At 41.7% G+C, this 18328-nt stretch overlaps 1 protein-coding gene and 2 gene segments (V, D, J or C); all 3 read left to right on the forward strand.

Moving 5' to 3' along the window:
* Nucleotides 1-18328, forward strand: part of LOC118971267 (immunoglobulin kappa variable 2-28-like) — a 628396-nt gene that overhangs the window by 155555 nt on the left and 454513 nt on the right.
* LOC108389056 (interleukin-1 alpha) overlaps nt 1-18328 on the forward strand; it is a 163962-nt gene that overhangs the window by 106304 nt on the left and 39330 nt on the right. The gene's annotated exons all lie outside the window — the stretch shown is intronic.
* On the forward strand, nt 7736-8580 carry LOC108384028 (immunoglobulin kappa variable 2-30-like). The segment is given in 2 exon segments: nt 7736-7869; nt 8234-8580. Coding segments are annotated over 2 exon segments (381 nt in total).

The following is an 18328-nucleotide window of genomic DNA, read 5'->3' on the forward strand; positions in this document are numbered from 1 at the left end:
CAAAATAGATAAGCCTCTACCCAAACTTATTAAGAGAAAAAGAGAATCAACACAAATCAACATAATCAGAAATGAGAATGGAAAAATCACGACAGACTCCACAGAAACACAAAGAATTATTAAAGACTACTATGAAAACCTATATGCCAACAAGCTGGAAAACCTAGAAGAAATAGACAACTTCCTAGAAAAATACAACCTCCCAAGACTGACCAAGTAAGAAACACAAAAGTTAAACAAACCAATTATGAGAAAAGAAATTGAAACGGTATTCAAAAAACTACCCAAGAACAAAACCCCGGGGCTGGACGGATTTACCTCAGAATTTTATCAGACACACAGAGAAGACATAATACCCATTCTCCTTAAAGTGTTCCAAAAAATAGAAGAAGAGGGAATACTCCCAAACTCATTCTATGAGGCCAACATCACCCTAATACCAAAACCAGGCAAAGACCCCACCAAAAAAGAAAATTACAGAACAATATCCCTGATGAATGTAGATGCAAAAATACTCAATAAAATATTAGCAAACAGAATTCAGCAGTATATCAAAAGGATCATACACCATGACCAAGTGGGATTCATCCCAGGGATGCAAGGATGGTACAACATTCAAAAATCCATCATCATCCACCACATCAACAAAAAGAAAGACAAAAACCACATGATCATCTCCATAGACGCTGAAAAAGCATTTCACAAAATTCAACATCCATTCATGATAAAAACTCTCAGCAAAATGGGAATAGAGGGCAAGTACCTCAACATAATAAAGGCCATTTATTATAAACCCACAGCCAACATTACACTGAACAGCTCGAAGCTGAAAGCTTTTCCTCTGAGATCGGGAACTAGACAGGGATGCCCACTCTCCCCACTGTTATTTAACATAGTGCTAGAGGTCCTAGCCACGGCAATCAGACAAAACAAAGAAATACAAGGAATCCAGATTGGTAAAGAAGAAGTTAAACTGTCACTATTTGCAGATGATATGATACTGTACATAAAAAACCCTAAAGACTCCACCCCAAAACTAATAGAACTGGTATCGGAATACAGCAAAGTTGCAGGATACAAAATTAACACACAGAAATCTAGGTTTCCTATACACTAACAATGAACCAATAGAAAGAGAAATCAGGAAAACAATTCCATTCACAATTGCATCAAAAAGAATAAAATACCTAGGAATAAACCTAACCAAGAAGTGAAAGACCTATACCCTGAAAACTACAAGTCACTCTTAAGAGAAATTAAAGGGGACACTAACAAATGGAAACTCATCCCGTGCTCATGGCTGGGAAGAATTAATATCATCAAAATGGCCATCCTGCCCAAAGCAATATACAGATTTGATGCAATCCCTATCAAATTACCAGCAACATTCTTCAATGAATTGAAACAAATAATTCAAAAATTCATATGGAAACAGCAAAGACCCCGAATAGCCAAAGCAATCCTGAAAAAGAAGAATAAAGTAGGGGGGATCTCACTCCCCAAGTTCAAGCTCTACTACAAAGCCATAGTAATCAAGACAATTTGGTACTGGCACAAGAACAGAGCCACCGACCAGTAGAACAGACTAGAGAATCCATACAATAACCCAGACATATATGGTCAAATAATATTTAATAAAGGAGCCATGGACATACAATGGCAAAATGACAGTCTCTTCAACAGATGATGCTGGCAAAAATGGACAGCTACATGTAGGAGAATGAAACTGGACCATTGTCTAACCGCATACACAAAAGTAAATTCAAAATGGATCAAAGACCTGAATGTAAGTCATGAAACCATAAAACTGTTAGAAAAAAACATAGGCAACCTTTTAAACATAAATATGAGTGACCTCTTCTTGAACATATCTCCTTGGGCAAGGAAAACAACTACAATGAGGTATCACCTCACACCAGTAAGGATGGCTGCCATCCAAAAGACAAACAACAACAAATGTTGGTGAGGCTGTGGAGAAAGGGAAACCCTCCTACACTGCTGGTGGGAATGTAAATTAGTTCAACCATTGTGGAAAGCAGTACGGAAGTTCATCAAAATGCTCAGAACAGACCTACCATTTGACCCAGGAATTCCACTTCTAGGAATTTACCCTAAGAACGCAGCAATCAAGTTTGAGAAAGACAGATATACCCCTATGTTTATCGCAGCACTATTTACAATAGCCAAGAACTGGAAGCAACCTAAATGTCCATCGGTAGATGAATGGATAAAGAAGATGTGGTACATATACACAATGGAATACTACTCAGCCATAAGAAGAGGGCAACTTGTACCATTTGCAGCAACATGGATGGAGCTGGAGGGTATTATGCTCAGTGAAATAAGCCAAGTGGAGAAAAAGAAATACCAAATGATTTCACTCATCCGTGGAGTATAAGAACAAAGGAAAAACTGAAGGAACAAAATAGCAGCAGAATCACAGAACTCAAGAATGGACTAACAGGTACCAAAGGGTAAGGGACTGGGGAGTATGGGTGGGTTGGGAGGGATAAGGGGGTAAGAAGAAAGGGGGTATTAGGATTAGCATCCATGGGGGGGAGGGCGAAAGGGGAGGGCTGTACAACACAGAGAAGACAAGTAGTGATTCTACAAAATTTTGCTATTCTGATGGACAGTGACTGTAAAGGGGTTTGTAGGGGGTACCCGGTGTAGGGGAGAGCCTAGTAAACATAATATTCTTCATGTACGTGTAGATTAAGGAAAAAAAAGAAAGAAAGAAAGAAAGAAAAGGGAGATTACTCCTTGATAGGATAAAACTAACTGTAAATCAACGATTAATGCATGCTTTAAATATCCTTATTTTGATCACTTAAAGGGTGTCAGATGATTGGCTATGGAGGTACACTTTTCTGATAATATTCCTTTCTCTTAAAAAAAAAAGCAGTTCCTGTGTGGTGACTTCCAATGAGTTCTACACAATGGTATAAAGGGCATATCAAAGTGTTGGCAAAGGGTCTGTTTGTGTTTATACAGAGGATCAAAGCCTAATTTGGCTACCCAGAAAATGAACTAAGATACGATATGAAGAAGGACTTCTAACATCAGCACTCTCTGGAAGAGTCATACCAGAAGATGATCATCAAAAACCTCAACAAAGATCCAGGCAATGCTGCAGTTGTAGCTGCATCCATCCCACCAGTTCCTGGACTTGCCATTGGAATGAAGAAGGAGATATCTAAGCGGGCCTGTGCTTTCAGTAAAACAACAAATTTGACTGGATCTATACTGTTGGGACTCAACCAAGAATTAGGAGAAGTGCAAGTTGTAGCACTCCAAAATTTTACAACTACAGACTATCTACTGTTAAAAGAACATATGGGATGTGAACAGTTCCCAGGAATGGGTTGTTTTAATTTGTCTGATTTCTCTCAGACTGTGCAAGTACAGTTGGACAATATCCATCATATCATAGACAAATTTTCACAAATGCCTGAGGTGCCTAACTGGTTTTCTTGGCTTCACTGTTGATGGCTGGTAATTATAGATCTGCATTGGTTATGTAACTGTATTCCTATTATGTTAATGTGTGTGTGCAATTTAATTAGTAGTTTAAAACGTATACATGCTTAAGTTACTCTACAAGAAGATATGTCAAAGAAATAATCAATCCTCCCATGTTTTCTTCCATCTGCTACCTCTATAGCTGTTCTTCTTCCTTTCTAATTAGAACCCTTAAATAGAATTTGTGCCTCATATCGAATTTGCTGAGTATCATAATTCCTCCAAGTGGTAAAGATACCTCAAGACAAATGCTGAGCATAGAAGCCACAGGGCATAAATATGCAAAGAAGTAAAAAGCTAACCTTTTCAAACAATATCTCTTTTCCCTCACTTACCAACTTTACATCTCCTGGGATTGGCCCCGGAAGATGACTGGTTAGCCAGAGACGGGTAAGATTCCTCAGGAGGAATAACCTAAGACAGGCACAATCGCAGCGGGGCCATCAGGTGAGAAATTGGGGATCAACAGTGGTGAGACTTAGAACCTCACCCCTCTGTTTTGAGAGAAATCTTCTGCATCTGTGGATGTTCTAATGCCCTTGTCTAGCTTGGATTAACACATAGTCTACAGGCACACACCTGATCATCTACATTTGCTCTCTTACAACACTAAACTATGTTTTCTACCTTTATCTTGCATCTACCTACCACTTCAGCATTTTATTAAAAATAAAAATAATAATAATAATAAAGGGAGAAATGTGGGATCCACATATAAATCAAGTATAAAAATCAAATGAATATTCATATTTGACCTGATTGTTTATAGTTCATAATGCATGATCAAAACCGAAACTTTCTGTGATGACTGCCCTTGTACTGTTCACCATGTAAGAACTTACTCACTATGTAAGAATTCGTTCACCATGTAAGAACTTGTTTGTTATGCTTCAGAAGATTGGAGACTGATGACAATTAGGCTTGGGGTGGATTAATGATTGTGCATTGAGTATTTACCCCCCATACAGAATTTTATTGTTGTTAACAACCATTTGATCAATAAATATGAGAAATGCCCTCTGAAAAAAAGAAAAAAAAAACACTTCCATCTACAGCAGTCCCTCTAAAATACCCTCTAGACACAGTTCGTGGGAAGTAAATTCTCTCACTTTTTGCTTCTCTGGGAAATTGTTTACTCTGTCTCTCAAATTTAAATGATAATCTTGCTCGGTCAAGTGTTTTTGGTTTGAGACCTTTACTTCATTATATTTGCTATATCATGCCCCTCCCTCCTGGCCTGTAAGGTTTCCATTGAGAAGTCTAATGAAAGCCTGATGGTTTTTCCTTTGTATGTGATTTTTTTTCTCTCTCTGGCTGCTTTTACCACTCTGTCTTTATCCTTGATTTTTGCTATTTTAATTATTTTATGTCTTGGTGTTGTTTTTCTTGGGTCCCTTATGTTGGGAGATCTGTGTACCTCCGTGACTTGAGAGACTATCTCCTTCCCCAGATTGGGGAAGTTTTCAGCAATTACCTCCTCAAAGACACTTTCTATCCCTTTTCTCTCTCTTCTTTTTCTGGTACCTTTATAATGCAAATATTGTTCTGTTTGGATTGGTCACACAGTTTTCTCAATATTCTTTCATTCCTAGAGATCCTTTTTCTGTCTGTAACTCAACTTCTTTTAATTCCTCTTCTCTAATTCCTATTCCATTTACAGTCTCCTCCACTGTATCTAATCTGCTTTTAAATCCCTTCATTGTATGTCTCATTTCAGGTATGGAATATCTTAATGATTGAATCTTCGTTCTAAATTCATCTCTGAGTTCTTGAATATTTTCTGTACCTCCATGAGAATGTTTATGATTTTTATTTTGAAATCTCTTTCAGGAGGATTGATGAGTTTAGTTTCACTTGTCCCTTTTTTTGTGTGGGATTTTGGGTTGAACTAGGTTCCTTGGATGTTTCATATTTTATGTGGCACCCTCTAGTGCCCTGAAGCTCTACTCTTTGGAGCTTCTCAGCCCCTGGAGTGATGTCAGATGTCACAGGAGAGAGGTGCTGGTGCCTTGCGGGGAGGAAAGAAATGTTTCCTGCCTCTTGGGTGCTGTGCCTGTTTCCACTGCCAGAACCAGTGAGCAGAGTGCACAGGTGTAAGCCTCTGTGCTTTGTGTTTCTGGCTGCCATAGGCTGGGCTTCCCTCTGGCTGGCCTGACACCAGGGCAGGGGATACTGGATTGCCAGTTGTTGCTGGCTGGTAGGCAGGAAGGCTCGGCAGGCTGCATATCCTGGGGGGTGGTCCTTGGAGCTGTATAGCCTGCCAGGGGGATGGAGCACCTGAGCTCCTGAAAGTTCCCAAACTACTGGGCAGAGAGCACCCAGACAATTTTGTTCAGCTGTCCTTTCTCCTGAGCAGCAAGCTCTGTGCCATCCTTGCCCCTGTTAGGCAGTCTCTCAGATTTCCTGCTCTTCTTTTGTCCCAGAGCAGCGGGATGTGGATCCCTGTTTTCCACAAGTGGCTGGAATCTCAGTCTGTCCAAGTATTCTGCCTGTCTTAGCTTTCCAACCCCACTAATCTCCAGAGCACTTTGCAATGTAGGTTCATGCTCCCAGAACAGATCTCTGGGGCTGGGTGTTCAGCAGTCCTAGTCCTCTCTCCCCTCCACGCTCTGGTTCTCTTCCTCCCACAGGTGAGCTGGGGTGATGGAAGGTCTTGGGTCCTGCCAGATCACAGCTTTGGTACATTACCCTGTTGCATGAGTTCTGTTCTTTTCTCCAGGTGTATGCAGTCTGGCACTACCTTCTTTCCTTCAGCATTGGTTGTATTAACTATATTTTCATATTATATATGGCTTTTGGAGGAGTTGTCTGTCTCACCTCTCCCACCACCATCTTTAAGCCCTACAATATTGGCACTCGGAATCTTTAATAACTAACTCACACCCCTCTCTCAAGTCAACTAGCTCAGTGCCTCAGCCTCCTGCTGCTCTGGATCCCAAGTAATTAAAAGGTGCCTGGGGCAGTTCCACCTCCTAGTTAACATCAATCATTACATGGTGAGCAAGCTGTGGTAGAGAATGAGCTGCTCTAATCACCGCCCTGAAAAATAACACAAGCTGTTTTCAGTGTCTATTTTGGCCCCATGTTCCTGTAAGTCTCCTCTTCTTTCAGATACCCCTATATCGAGAAAACAAAACTCCCATTCATTGCTACAGAAGGTAAATTGTTGCAACACTTATGAAAAGAATTCTGTCAGGAGCTATTCATTTTTGTTTTTGAACAGATAATTCTATACCTTAGAATTTATCCATTATAATAAAAGCACTATTTAATTAAGAATATAAAAGCACACAGCTATATGATGGGTAGTAATCAACAATTAAAAAATAAATAAATTCCCATCTGTAGAATTGGGGTTATTTTCAAATATAATATATTCCTTCAAAACAACAGTCTACAGTCATTACAAAGACTTTTTTGATAAATACAAGATTAGTCATAGAGATTTTTTGGTGCACATATTGTTTATTATTTCCTCTTAAACCCTCAAGGGAAAGGATCAAGTTGACAATATAATATATTCACTATAGAGATTTTCCTGATGAACTCTTACGAGAAGACAGAGGTGCCACTGGATACAACCAAAGGACAAAAGATTATTTTTGTGTAAAAAACACAGGGTCTCTATACCAGCATTTCTCCAAGAATCTGGTTTTTCTCCCTGTCCAGCGCACTTAGTTTGAGTGTTCTGACCAAATTATGAATTCATTCACTCAGCACACAGTAAAGACACACTATTTATCTACTTACCATCCATCCCATCCACAGGTGGAAAGAGATATTTGCCTCTGATGCCTAACATAACAGCTAGTAGCCTGGGAGCAGCGGCCAACAGACAAATACCTGGGAGCCTCCCTGGGTCAGCAGCAGAGGGAGGAGCTGCTTCCTTCTCCAGGGCAGGTGGGGTAGAGCCAGGTGGGAGAGCCACTTGGCCCGCCCAGGGTTTACTCTGGACACACACCTCTACATCCTCAGGGTCTCTGATAGATCATCAATAGACAATTTCTTAAGAATGAGAGACTCACTACCTCTGCCACATTGGAATTCATATTTTTCATAGTCTGACCTTGTTGAAAACAAAAACCAATATTTGTATCCTTACTACTTTTCCTTCAAACAGAATACAATTTATTTCATTTTGCTCACATGAAGTGCTCCACCTCTGGTCTCCTTTTGACTCTTTCCACCCTGCTGCACCCACCAGGAGATTTGCATATTTCCCTAAGGGAGGACTGAGATAAAAGGTCAGATCTAGTCCTGCTCCCACTTATCAGGAACCACCTGACAGACTTCTCAGCATGGGGTTCCCTGCTCAGCTCCTGGGGCTGCTGGTGCTCTGGATCCCTGGTAAGGGCAGAGGGTGGATGAGAAAGACAGGCAGGTGGAGAGGCTCAGCTTAAAGGCGCCACTGCCTTCTATGTGGTGGATAACATGACGTGTCCTCCAGTTTGGGTATGCGATGCTTAGATCTGAAAGGGTGAGGAAGATTCCAGAAGGAACAAGAGCCTGTGCTTTGGGCAGTGGTGTAGTACACTGCAAAAGATCCCGAGGCCTTGCAAATCTTTGGTACTCTTGAAATCTGATACTTTTGGAGTATGATTCAAAATCACACAAAAATGTGATTTGACCTGAAATATATAGCAAAAAGAAAATTATATAAATTCCTTGCAATATTTGTACCTCATTTTGTGATTTTCTTTTGCCATTTTAGGATCCAGTGGAGATATCGTGTTGACGCAGACCCCGCTCTCCCTGCCCGTCAGCCCTGGAGAGCTGGCCTCCATCTCCTGTAGGTCCAGTGAGAGCCTCCTGCACAGTAATGGAAACACCTATTTGCAATGGTACCTCCAGAAGCCCGGCCAGGCTCCTAAGCGACTGATCTATAAGGTTTCCAACCGTGACTCTGGGGTCCCAGACAGGTTCAGTGGCAGTGGGTCAGGGACAGATTTCACCCTCAAGATCAGCAGGGTGCAGGCTGACGATGCTGGAGTTTATTACTGCCAGCAAAGTACAAAATATCCTCCCACAGTGATACAGCCCTGAACACAAACCTCCCTGCCTGGGTGGCCCAGCTGCACAAATACATTGTTTTTTCTGGGGAGCAGGCATGGCCAATTCTCTGAGTTTGCTTAAGAGGAGGATGTTGGGGAATCAGGGGGAGAGGTGGCAGCTGAGGGTTCTGGACCATAAAGGACTTGGCTACACATCCACTGCCACATGTGATGGCCCAGCAGCTGCACAGCCCTGGCGTGGCAGAAGCCCCAGGAGGCGTGGGTCCACCTGCACTCTGAGCACGACACTTGCTGAGACGGGGAGTTTGTCACCTCGTGTGGAAGCTCATCCTGACCCTCCTGGTTTGCCTACACTCACCATGTCTGTCAGTCTCCTTACCCACCAGAGAACAGGGAGATTCCTGGGACCCCAGGCTGCACAGCTGCTGGGCTCAGGCAGGTCCCAGGGCATCTTTAGGGGCAGTTGTTGGTCAGGGTCTGAAACAGGTATTTTCCCAGGTTTCCTACTTACTACTCTTCTTTTTCTGTATTTATCCCCTCTCCCCATGAAGCTGGTCCAGGTACTCATTGTACACAGGCTCACCTCAGGGCTAGTGACACAGAAGCATTAGTAAAGCCTTGGTTTTTGTACCTTCACAAGACAGAAAAGATGCAAATGGAAAAGGTCTTTGACTTTCTTCAATAACATTTTCCTGAGAGTTAAAGTGCGTGTAAAAATTCCAAAAGTTGGGTTTTAAAAATAAAAAGTATAAGCTGGAAGATAGAAGGCACAGAATTAGCTATATAACATGGAGGGACACAGAAGTATATGAGACTTCTTTTTCTTCTTCACAATGTAATAATTTTAATACTGTGGACAGATGTCAGGAAATGGGAATGGGAAGGGAATATAGGAGACATCATGTACTGGACAATTTTTCTGCTCTTTTGCTTATGACTGACAATCTGCAGATGGTAATGAGATTGTGGGTTGATGATATGAAAGCAGGAAGAAGCCCAGCTCTGCTTCCCAGGGAAACTCACAGAGTGGATGGGACTCCTGCCTGGCTTCCTTCATTGAACCCTGACCACTGCAGGTTTCATGGAAGAGTAGAACAGTGAGAGTGGTTTTTGTTTACAGTCATTAAAAGTGTATAACATTCATGTATATGGAGATCTGTGGTCATCTGAAGCATTCATGCCACTGAGGAGAAGAGAGCTTCTGAAAACTTATTCTTGCCTAAGAAGTTATCTGGCAGAGACCAAGTGGTTGTGTTGGGGGAGATGCAAAATGCAGTGACCTGTTAGCCAGGAGGCCCAGCACACTTTAAACAAACAGTGGAGATGGAGTCCAATGCTCATGATGCAGGTGTCTATTAAAAATGTTTGGCACAGCTTTTAAGAAAAATCACCCTGAACTCCAGGATGCAGGTCTAGTCTGTGTGCAGGCATGAACCAGTCCAAGCAGACCAACGTTCCCTCCCAGCTGCCCTCCTCACTACTGCTCAGACACACCTGGACCTCTGGTTCCGCTGATGTGCTCTGTCACCTGCACTGAGCATTTGCAGCTCCGTAGCTTTGAACCGTGATGAGAGGCTTTGTGCCCACATGTCAGCCTTTGGCCCAGGAATAAAATGGGAAAGAAAACTTGCTTTTTTGATTTATCTTTCTACACTGCCAGGACTCTCAGCACAGACATGGTTTGGAGCATGAAGTTTCTGTGCACCATAGAAAAACCAAGAATTGTGACTTGCATAGGAGAAGCTCATCAAACAAGTTGCCGATCAAGAAATAATTGTGACATTCGTGCCTTGAGAGATAAAGAATGTATATTCGTAAAAATCAGTTAGTAAAATAAAGTTCGTACGTCCCCATCTTTCTCCCATCCCTGAACCTCCACCCCTTATATTTGACACATCTATGAAATCTCTCCTTTGCTGTCACACCATCCCGCGAACAGCACTCCCCAATAGAACGTATGCAGGAGTGGACGTACTCTCGGTGTGTGCTGAGCAACATCGCAGCTGCTGGAGCCCAGCAACCAGCTCCCTGTGGCTTTGGAGCATTTGACATGTGCCCAGCATACCTGAGGACTCATGTTTTTTAAACATGAAGTTTAATCAATTTAAACTTAAATTTGAATAACTGCATATGATGAGAAGTTGAGGGATATTGGTTACCTCAGCCCTGAAGAGCTCAACCCTTTCTCTGAAATTTCTCATCACCTCCACAACCTGGCTCTCCCTGAGGAAGCTCATTCGCCTGCCGCCCTCTCATGGGGTCATTTCCTCTCCCGCATCCTAAGACCACTGACTACACAGTGCCAGTAAGTGTGCTTCCTTGCTGCCGGCTGCCCCTCCCAGACCATTCTCCTTCACCCCTAAGGATGCTCAGATCTGAGTATCATGCCATTAAACCATGGCACCTATCACCCCCTCTCTCTTTGAAGTCATGTATGTCCTCATATCAATAATTTAATGAAGATAAAGAGTATCAGAAAGGTAAAAGAAGATAGTGGGGTAAGTTATGTCAAGCCAAGAAAAGAGTTGCAAATATAGAGTATTATTAAACACAGAAAAGAAATTCACTTTTGGTAATGATGCACTATGTGGCACAGACATTTTGAAAACTATAGTCATACAAAATCACATTTAATGATCTTCATCATTTCATAAATGGAGTCTTATATACTCTTTTACATATAAGTAATCTGAGGCACAGATTATAGCTTGGAATTTTTCTTAGCACCCGTAAAATCTAGAATCTTATTTGAATGTACACCTATCTTCTTCCAAACAGCATTAATTTTTTAGTAACTACTGTTACTCAAGCTTGAATAAACAGTGCAATCCTGAGAGTATTGTGCAAAAAATGTTTTTTCCAGATGTAAATTGTTCCTAAAGAGCATCATTTTCAGACATGACATATGGGATCCTGCATCTTAACAGCACCCCTAAATTATTCTTCTATTGCCTGAAGACTGGTCATTAAGCCAGCATTTGGAGACCACTTACTCACCATGTCCCCATAAACACAAGAATCACAGTGCAGCCCGCTAAATGTTCTAACTTGTTGATCGTATAGAACACTACCTACAGGTGGTATGACATGAGCATACTGATAATGGTATCTAACAGGAGAGTGAGGTCGGGCAACATAAGATTTTGAAAACTATGGCTTAAATTTAGTTTTTCAAAGTCAGTAGGTTATCAATGATTCATACATCAAAGTCCCAGAGATGGTGGCACACATATAGAGTTCACAGCTATGGCTGCCGTGCTGTCAAGGATATAGAGCACCGGGATCTATAATTGTAAAAACAGCACAAGGAGGAAATGGAATATGAGAATGTTATTTTTAAAATAAGAAGGACCAAAAAGAATGGAATGGAGTAAAGAAGCTAGTTCAGAAACAAACCATCAGGTGAAAATGTGGAGACTCAGAATAGGAAATGCTTAGCATGCTGAGGACAGATGAGTTAGAGAAGCAGACTAAGGTCTGATGGGGAAGCACTTGACAATAAGGGACTGAGCATTGCACCCTGGGAAGCTCCCAAGGCCAAGAAGTGAGAATGAGAATCGGGGACACAGAAATGAATAAAACGGGAAGTTCAGAGTCATCAGGCACAGAGCAGGGACAGCTGATCCATCAGAGTGATGAACACTAAGCCCTTCTTCACAAGATGCAGTTGAAGTCATTGCTGTGTCAAGAATATAAATTCATCTGTAGAGACAGCACAATTTCAAGTGATGCAAAACATCTGGGACAGTGGAGAGAAGGATCCACAACAGGTCATTATAGAGACTTCCTAGAATGACTTGCCTGTGTGCAAGAGACACAGGACAGGCTAATCTTTATTGTTGCAAGATAGAGCCACCAGGCCAGCCTCTCATCCAGCTGTGGGGACACAGGGCTGAGCAGGAAGGGTGCACCTGGTGCAGCAGAGATGCACTGGCCCGTGGCCCTGGGGACGCCCTGGAGATGAGGTTTGTGTTGGAGGCTGAAGCACTGTGGGAGGATAGCTATAATGCTGCATGCAGTAATAAGCTGCCACATCCTCAGCCTGTGCGCTGCTGATGGTGAGAGTGAAATCTGTCCCAGACCCACTGCCACCGAACCTGTCGGGGACCCCAGATGCCCGGGTGAATGCCCAGGAGATGAGCAGTTTAGGAGCCTGTCCTGGTTTCTGCTGGTACCAGCCTAAGTAGTTCTTCTGGTTGGAGCTCTGCAGAAGACTCTGGCTGGACTTGGAGTTGATGGTGACCCTCCCTCCTACAGACACAGCCAGGGAGCCTGGAGACTTGGTCATGATGATGTCCCCAGAGATGCCTGCAGTCAAAATGGAGAGTGACTATACATGTCATCACTAATACATACAAATTAATGTGTATAGGTTTTCTTATTTATCATAAGCAATGAGACTATTTTAGATAAAATATTCTATTTGTTCTGCATGGGAAAATCTCTGATATTATAAAATCTTTCCCCACTAAGATCTCACCTGAGGCCCAGAGCACCAGGAAGATGGGGAGCTGGGGCTGGGGCACCATCCTGCTGCTGCTCACCCATCTGATCCTCAGGCCCCACCGGCAGGAGGCCCCTTTAATAGGGCTGCAGCAGCCCGCTGGGCCCCAGTGGCCCATGCAAAGCAGCTGGGGGTGTGATTGCACAGTGCCTGTTCAGTGAGTTGTGAAGGAGAATAGTGGGAAGAAGGAGACAGAAATATCATTGCCCAGGAAATCTGATGTTATGCCTACACAAGGCCCAAAGGCAGCTTAAAGCTGTGATTCTCAAACATTCCAGAAAAATTCCTAAATATGTTTTCAGTATGAAATTTATTTTTTTCAAACCAGCTGAGAAAATTTGAAAACCCAATCTGTAACAGAATATATGTAATTGTGAGAAGGTATGCAGGACACATTTGGAACCTATAAAGTTACTGCCAGTACATGAAACACAGCCATGTCCCTGGACAGAATGAAGATATACTGCACACGTTTATGTCTTGATCTCAGATTCTTTTTTGAATTTGAATCCATCTTTGAAGTTCCTCTTGGACAACTCATGAGCAGCTCAACAAGTCCAACCAGACCTCTCATGTTTCCTTCAAGACACACACTGTATAAGAAAATGAACCCCTGCATAGCAAGGAACCACCCTGGTCACTAATCTCTGGGTCAACCAGTTTCTCCAACATCATTTGAAGTCCTCTAAACCTTCTGTCTCCAACCAACCTAAGGTGGCACAGCTCCCCTAGGTGTAAAAAGTGAAATAGCTTCAGCCCCAAGCACCTCTAGAACAGTTTTTTATTTCTTGCTCCAAATCAAATATAGCTACAGAATTACACAAATAGCAAAATCGAAAACTCTCCTAGGCATAGGGCATTGTGAACTCCATCGGAACCCTTGACCCCATGGAACTTTCATTTGGGGAGGAGCAGACAAGAAACAAACAAGTAACATTTCTGCGGTTGCTCCTAATCCACTCCCTCTGAAGTCTCTTCCTAGAGCAATGCGATGGCTCAGGAAAAATGGGGTCATGGGTGTGCAGATGATTTAGTGTATCCTTAGCACACAGCATGAGCAGAGTTGGAGGAAGAGAGAATGAGTGAGTGTGGTTTAACACAAGTTTCTAGGAAAATGAAGTCAATGGTAATCTCCCTTAACTGTCAGGTGTCCACATCATCTGCTCCCAGACAGTGCTGGTACCTTTCATCACATCCCTGCAGCAGGAAACCTCCAAGGCACAAGTGAGTGACAGATCTGTACTTGGACACTGTATACAAAAATCATCCGGTCACAGTTTTTTCAGAGCACATTTGTATTTTAATTTTCATTACTAGAAAAGAAAACCATTTGCATTTTATCCTTTTCCATTTTTTTCTTAACAAGTGGAATTCATTTTGGTAAAAGGGACAAGCATTTACCACTATAAATGCCTCATACTTATAGTGACTCCTCATCTAAGTCCCTATCTTTATCTAATCCTTAACTAGGAGTGATGTTCACTGATGGAAGAAGGACATGTGTGTTCCCTCCTCCAGTACATCGCTATTTTATCCTTCAAAAGCTCTGAATTACTATTGGTAGACTCTTTAGTACTGAGGATGCTGGTTCCAAAGCATTTCCATGGTTGGAACAGTAGATGGGCTTTTCCACTGTAGATACTGCTTTCAACAGGAGACCACAGTGCCCTGCCAAGAATGCTTATTACTGGAGCTTGACCGTATGGAGAATATCTCAGACTTTTTGATAGAATTTGAGGAATGAATCCCACCTAGTACAAAGAACATTTAGCAACAGGAGCTGTTGGCATCCTCACTAAATCTTCCCTTAACATGGAACTAGCACAGAGGAAGTCAAAGTGAGGAAGAAATTAGATTCTAGTAATATAAACAAGTGCCTGGATCAAACCTTTCCTATGTGTTCTGCTGTGGGCTTCTCATTAGCTTGAATATCTGTATTACCTTTATTATCGAATGCAGAGCAAATTGAGGTTTCTGCTACTTTCAACTCAGAATTTGCCTAAGGATTTTGTAGTTATAACCAACCTAACTCAGTATTGAAATTGGAAACATCACCATATATTTGTTTTTACCTTCTGAAATCTCTTCACAGGAAATATAAAACAACACCGGAAATATGTTGTTTAAAAACAGTGTGTTCTTAACCTGGAGAACCATGAAAATGTATGCAAATATGGTAATAGCAGAATTTTCTGTGGGAAAGTTCACTATTTTCCTGTGGTTGTCAAAAATGTTCTTTTTTATTTTAAAATATTAAAACTCCTCAATCTGAGGCATAAATGCAATTATTTTTCATCTTAGCTACAACTCTGAGAGGGGACAAAATGTTTTCCAGGAATGTGTTCACAAGATAAAAAGGATCAGAAACACAAACCATGTACAACCACATTTTGTAATAAAAATAGTAGTAGCAAAATTGATAGCACTGGTGGCTCATACGTTTGAAGTAGCTGTCTATGTTCATTGCGTTTCACAAGCTCTTTCTCATCATAAATTGCATCTCTTCTAGTCAGTAATCACAAAGATCCCAACAAACAAGTCTGGAACCAATGAGCTTCACTACTCACTTCTACCAAGCATTCAAAGAAGTCTTAATACCTATTTTAGTCCAACTTCCAAAAAACTTAAGAGAAGGGATGCTTTCAAACTCACTTTCTGAGACCAACATTATCCTGATACCAAAACCAGACAAAGCTAGCACAAGAAAATAAAATTATAGGCAAATAACCTGAAGAGCATACATGGAAAAATCCTCAACAAAGTATTAGCAAACTAAATTCAAAAATACATCTAAAGACTTAAATATATGAGAAGCCCACAGCTTTTCCTCAAAGATCAGGAACAAGACAAGTATGCCCACTCTAGACACTTTTCTTCAACATAATGTTGGAAGTCCAGTGGAAGAGAAGCAAATGATATATTCCAAGCATAAACTGCTTCCTGTAGGGAATTCATGTCTACACTGCATTTCTTCAAAGCCTGGTGATCTAATAAAAGAAGCACATACTAGGAATGGGCAATCCCCTAGTGTTCCCCAGAAGCCAAATAACATGTTACCTTGGAGATAGAACACAGGCCATGTGTGCTCTGGCCTGTGTGGAGGCTTGCTGGTGGAGGTGCTGAGGCTCCCTCACCTCTGTTAGGGGGCTGTTGTGTATTTTCCTCAGTTCTTGTCGCACCACAACAAAGAATTGAAGGGCAGAGACACTGTAGTGAAGCAGAGTAAAAGTTTCATTTACAGGTACTTAAAGAGTGAAAAAGTACAGGTGACCTCAGGGAGGAGAGGTGCCATGAAAGGCTGGAGAGAGAAAGTGCATACTCAGAGGAAGGGGAGTGTGTGGGCTACTTCAGAGAGAGAGAGATGCTCTAAAATACTGGAGAGAAAGTCAAAGTTACACACTTAAAAAGTGCAGCAACCTCAGAGAGAGAAGCACCCAGAAGGGTTGAAAAGAGAAAGTTTAAGGTTACACACATAGACAGTGTGGGTGACCTCAGAGAGAAGAGCATGCTGAAAGGTTGCGGGTTCCCCCTTTTAAGGATTTTTCAGGAATGTGACAAAGGGCTGGGGGCACAGGCTTTTTAAGTGGTCCCCGAATATTTAAAATTAACTTAATACAAGAAATTTACTGCTCTGATTTCTCCCTGAGATACTGGCTTCTTGGTCTGGGAGCATATCAAACAAGATTGCCTGCCTGGCCCCCAAGGTTGGCTGAGTTATTGTCTGTTTGTTAATGAGTGAGTTAAGAATCATACTTCTTAACTTCCTGAATTTTAAAATGCGATCTTATCTTTAAGATGGAATCCTTCCTGCTTTTTACTATATTGTTTACCTTTGGGCCTGCTTGCTAAATTAGTTGCCCAGGTTGCAAATTACTTGATTAGGGCTGAAAAGAGAAAAACAGCATATAGGTAAAGTTAAAAAATAAGCTGAGTCTGCATGACTAACACAGTAAAGACATGGGCTATGCTGAGATACCCTCCTTTACCTAGGGAATATTCAAATGTTTCCAGGCCAAGTTACTCCTGGCCTTTTGAGCTTTAACTGATTAATTAAGTAACACTGGGTCTTTTCTGCGTTTCTAGTTTTAACTGGTTAACATTTTGAGTCTCTTCTAGTGGGCTTTACTGGCCTTAGTTCTCTCTCCATCCCACTCATATCTATTTTCCTGCCAAATGCCTCCACAGGGGAGTCTCCATTCCCCACCTCCGTCCCTGTAACTTCCTGCAGGTACTGATGGATGGTATTGAAGGCACCTCTTGTGACAGGGTCCCTCACTGAGTAGCTCTAGGGGAAACCAGAAAGGAACAAGCATTCTGGGCAGTGTGCTCATGCAAGTGACGGTGATGGTGGAAGGACAGCATGCAGCCTACATGGTCACTAGCATCATTTCTCTCAGAAGTTTGCCAGCTGGTGGAAGGCACCAGAGCATGTTTGGATGTGCTCCCAACTGTCATCATCAATTTGGGTTTCATAACATGAAAACCCTATTAGGCGGATGAGTAAATAGAAATGGAGGGATTGTATAAAATATATAGGAATAATTTGACAAACACTGGAAGCCTTTCTGGTTAAAATAAAAGACAAAATACATGCGGATGGAAAATTTCTTTTTCTTAATATGAAAATATCTTGCTGGTCAAAATCCTTCCAGACGCCAGACCACAGTCAACGTCCCTGGGAGCTTGTTAGAAACACAAAGCCACAGGCTCCTCCTGACACTGACTATGAAGTCTTCATTTTGACGAGATATCATATCTGTGTAAGTTTCAAGATCATCTGTTTTAGAGCATATTTATGTCAGCTAGAGGGGCTTTTTTCCCCATTTCCATTGAAGAAAATTCTATTTAAAGTCACATATTGAAACACTTCCTAATGTATTTTCTAATCAACACAAAATAAGTTTAAAATTTCTTTTGAGATTATAAACATTGGAAAATATAGTAAATGCCATGATGAAATACCTTAAAAATTAAATGAATTAATGGTCGTCAAAAACGTGATGAATTATGAAGACATAAGAATAAATTGAAATTACATGCAATCCTGTGGAGATGATTTGGCTTACTTTTGCTTGGTCAGATTCAGGAAAATCTGTTGCCCCCTTTACCTTGCCATAGGTTGAAGTACCTTGGTTAGTCACCATCACCACACCTTCAATTTTGGCCCCAGATCAACCACAGTCCATAGGCTGGAGACAAACTCATTTGCCTGCAGAAGAAACACACAGCTGAGCCCTGACTGGAACATCCACATAATGGTTAACATGAACATCCTTGATTATAGAAATAA

This window comes from Manis javanica, chromosome 1 (assembly GCF_040802235.1).
Source record: "Manis javanica isolate MJ-LG chromosome 1, MJ_LKY, whole genome shotgun sequence".
Classification (NCBI taxonomy): Eukaryota; Metazoa; Chordata; class Mammalia; order Pholidota; family Manidae; genus Manis; species Manis javanica.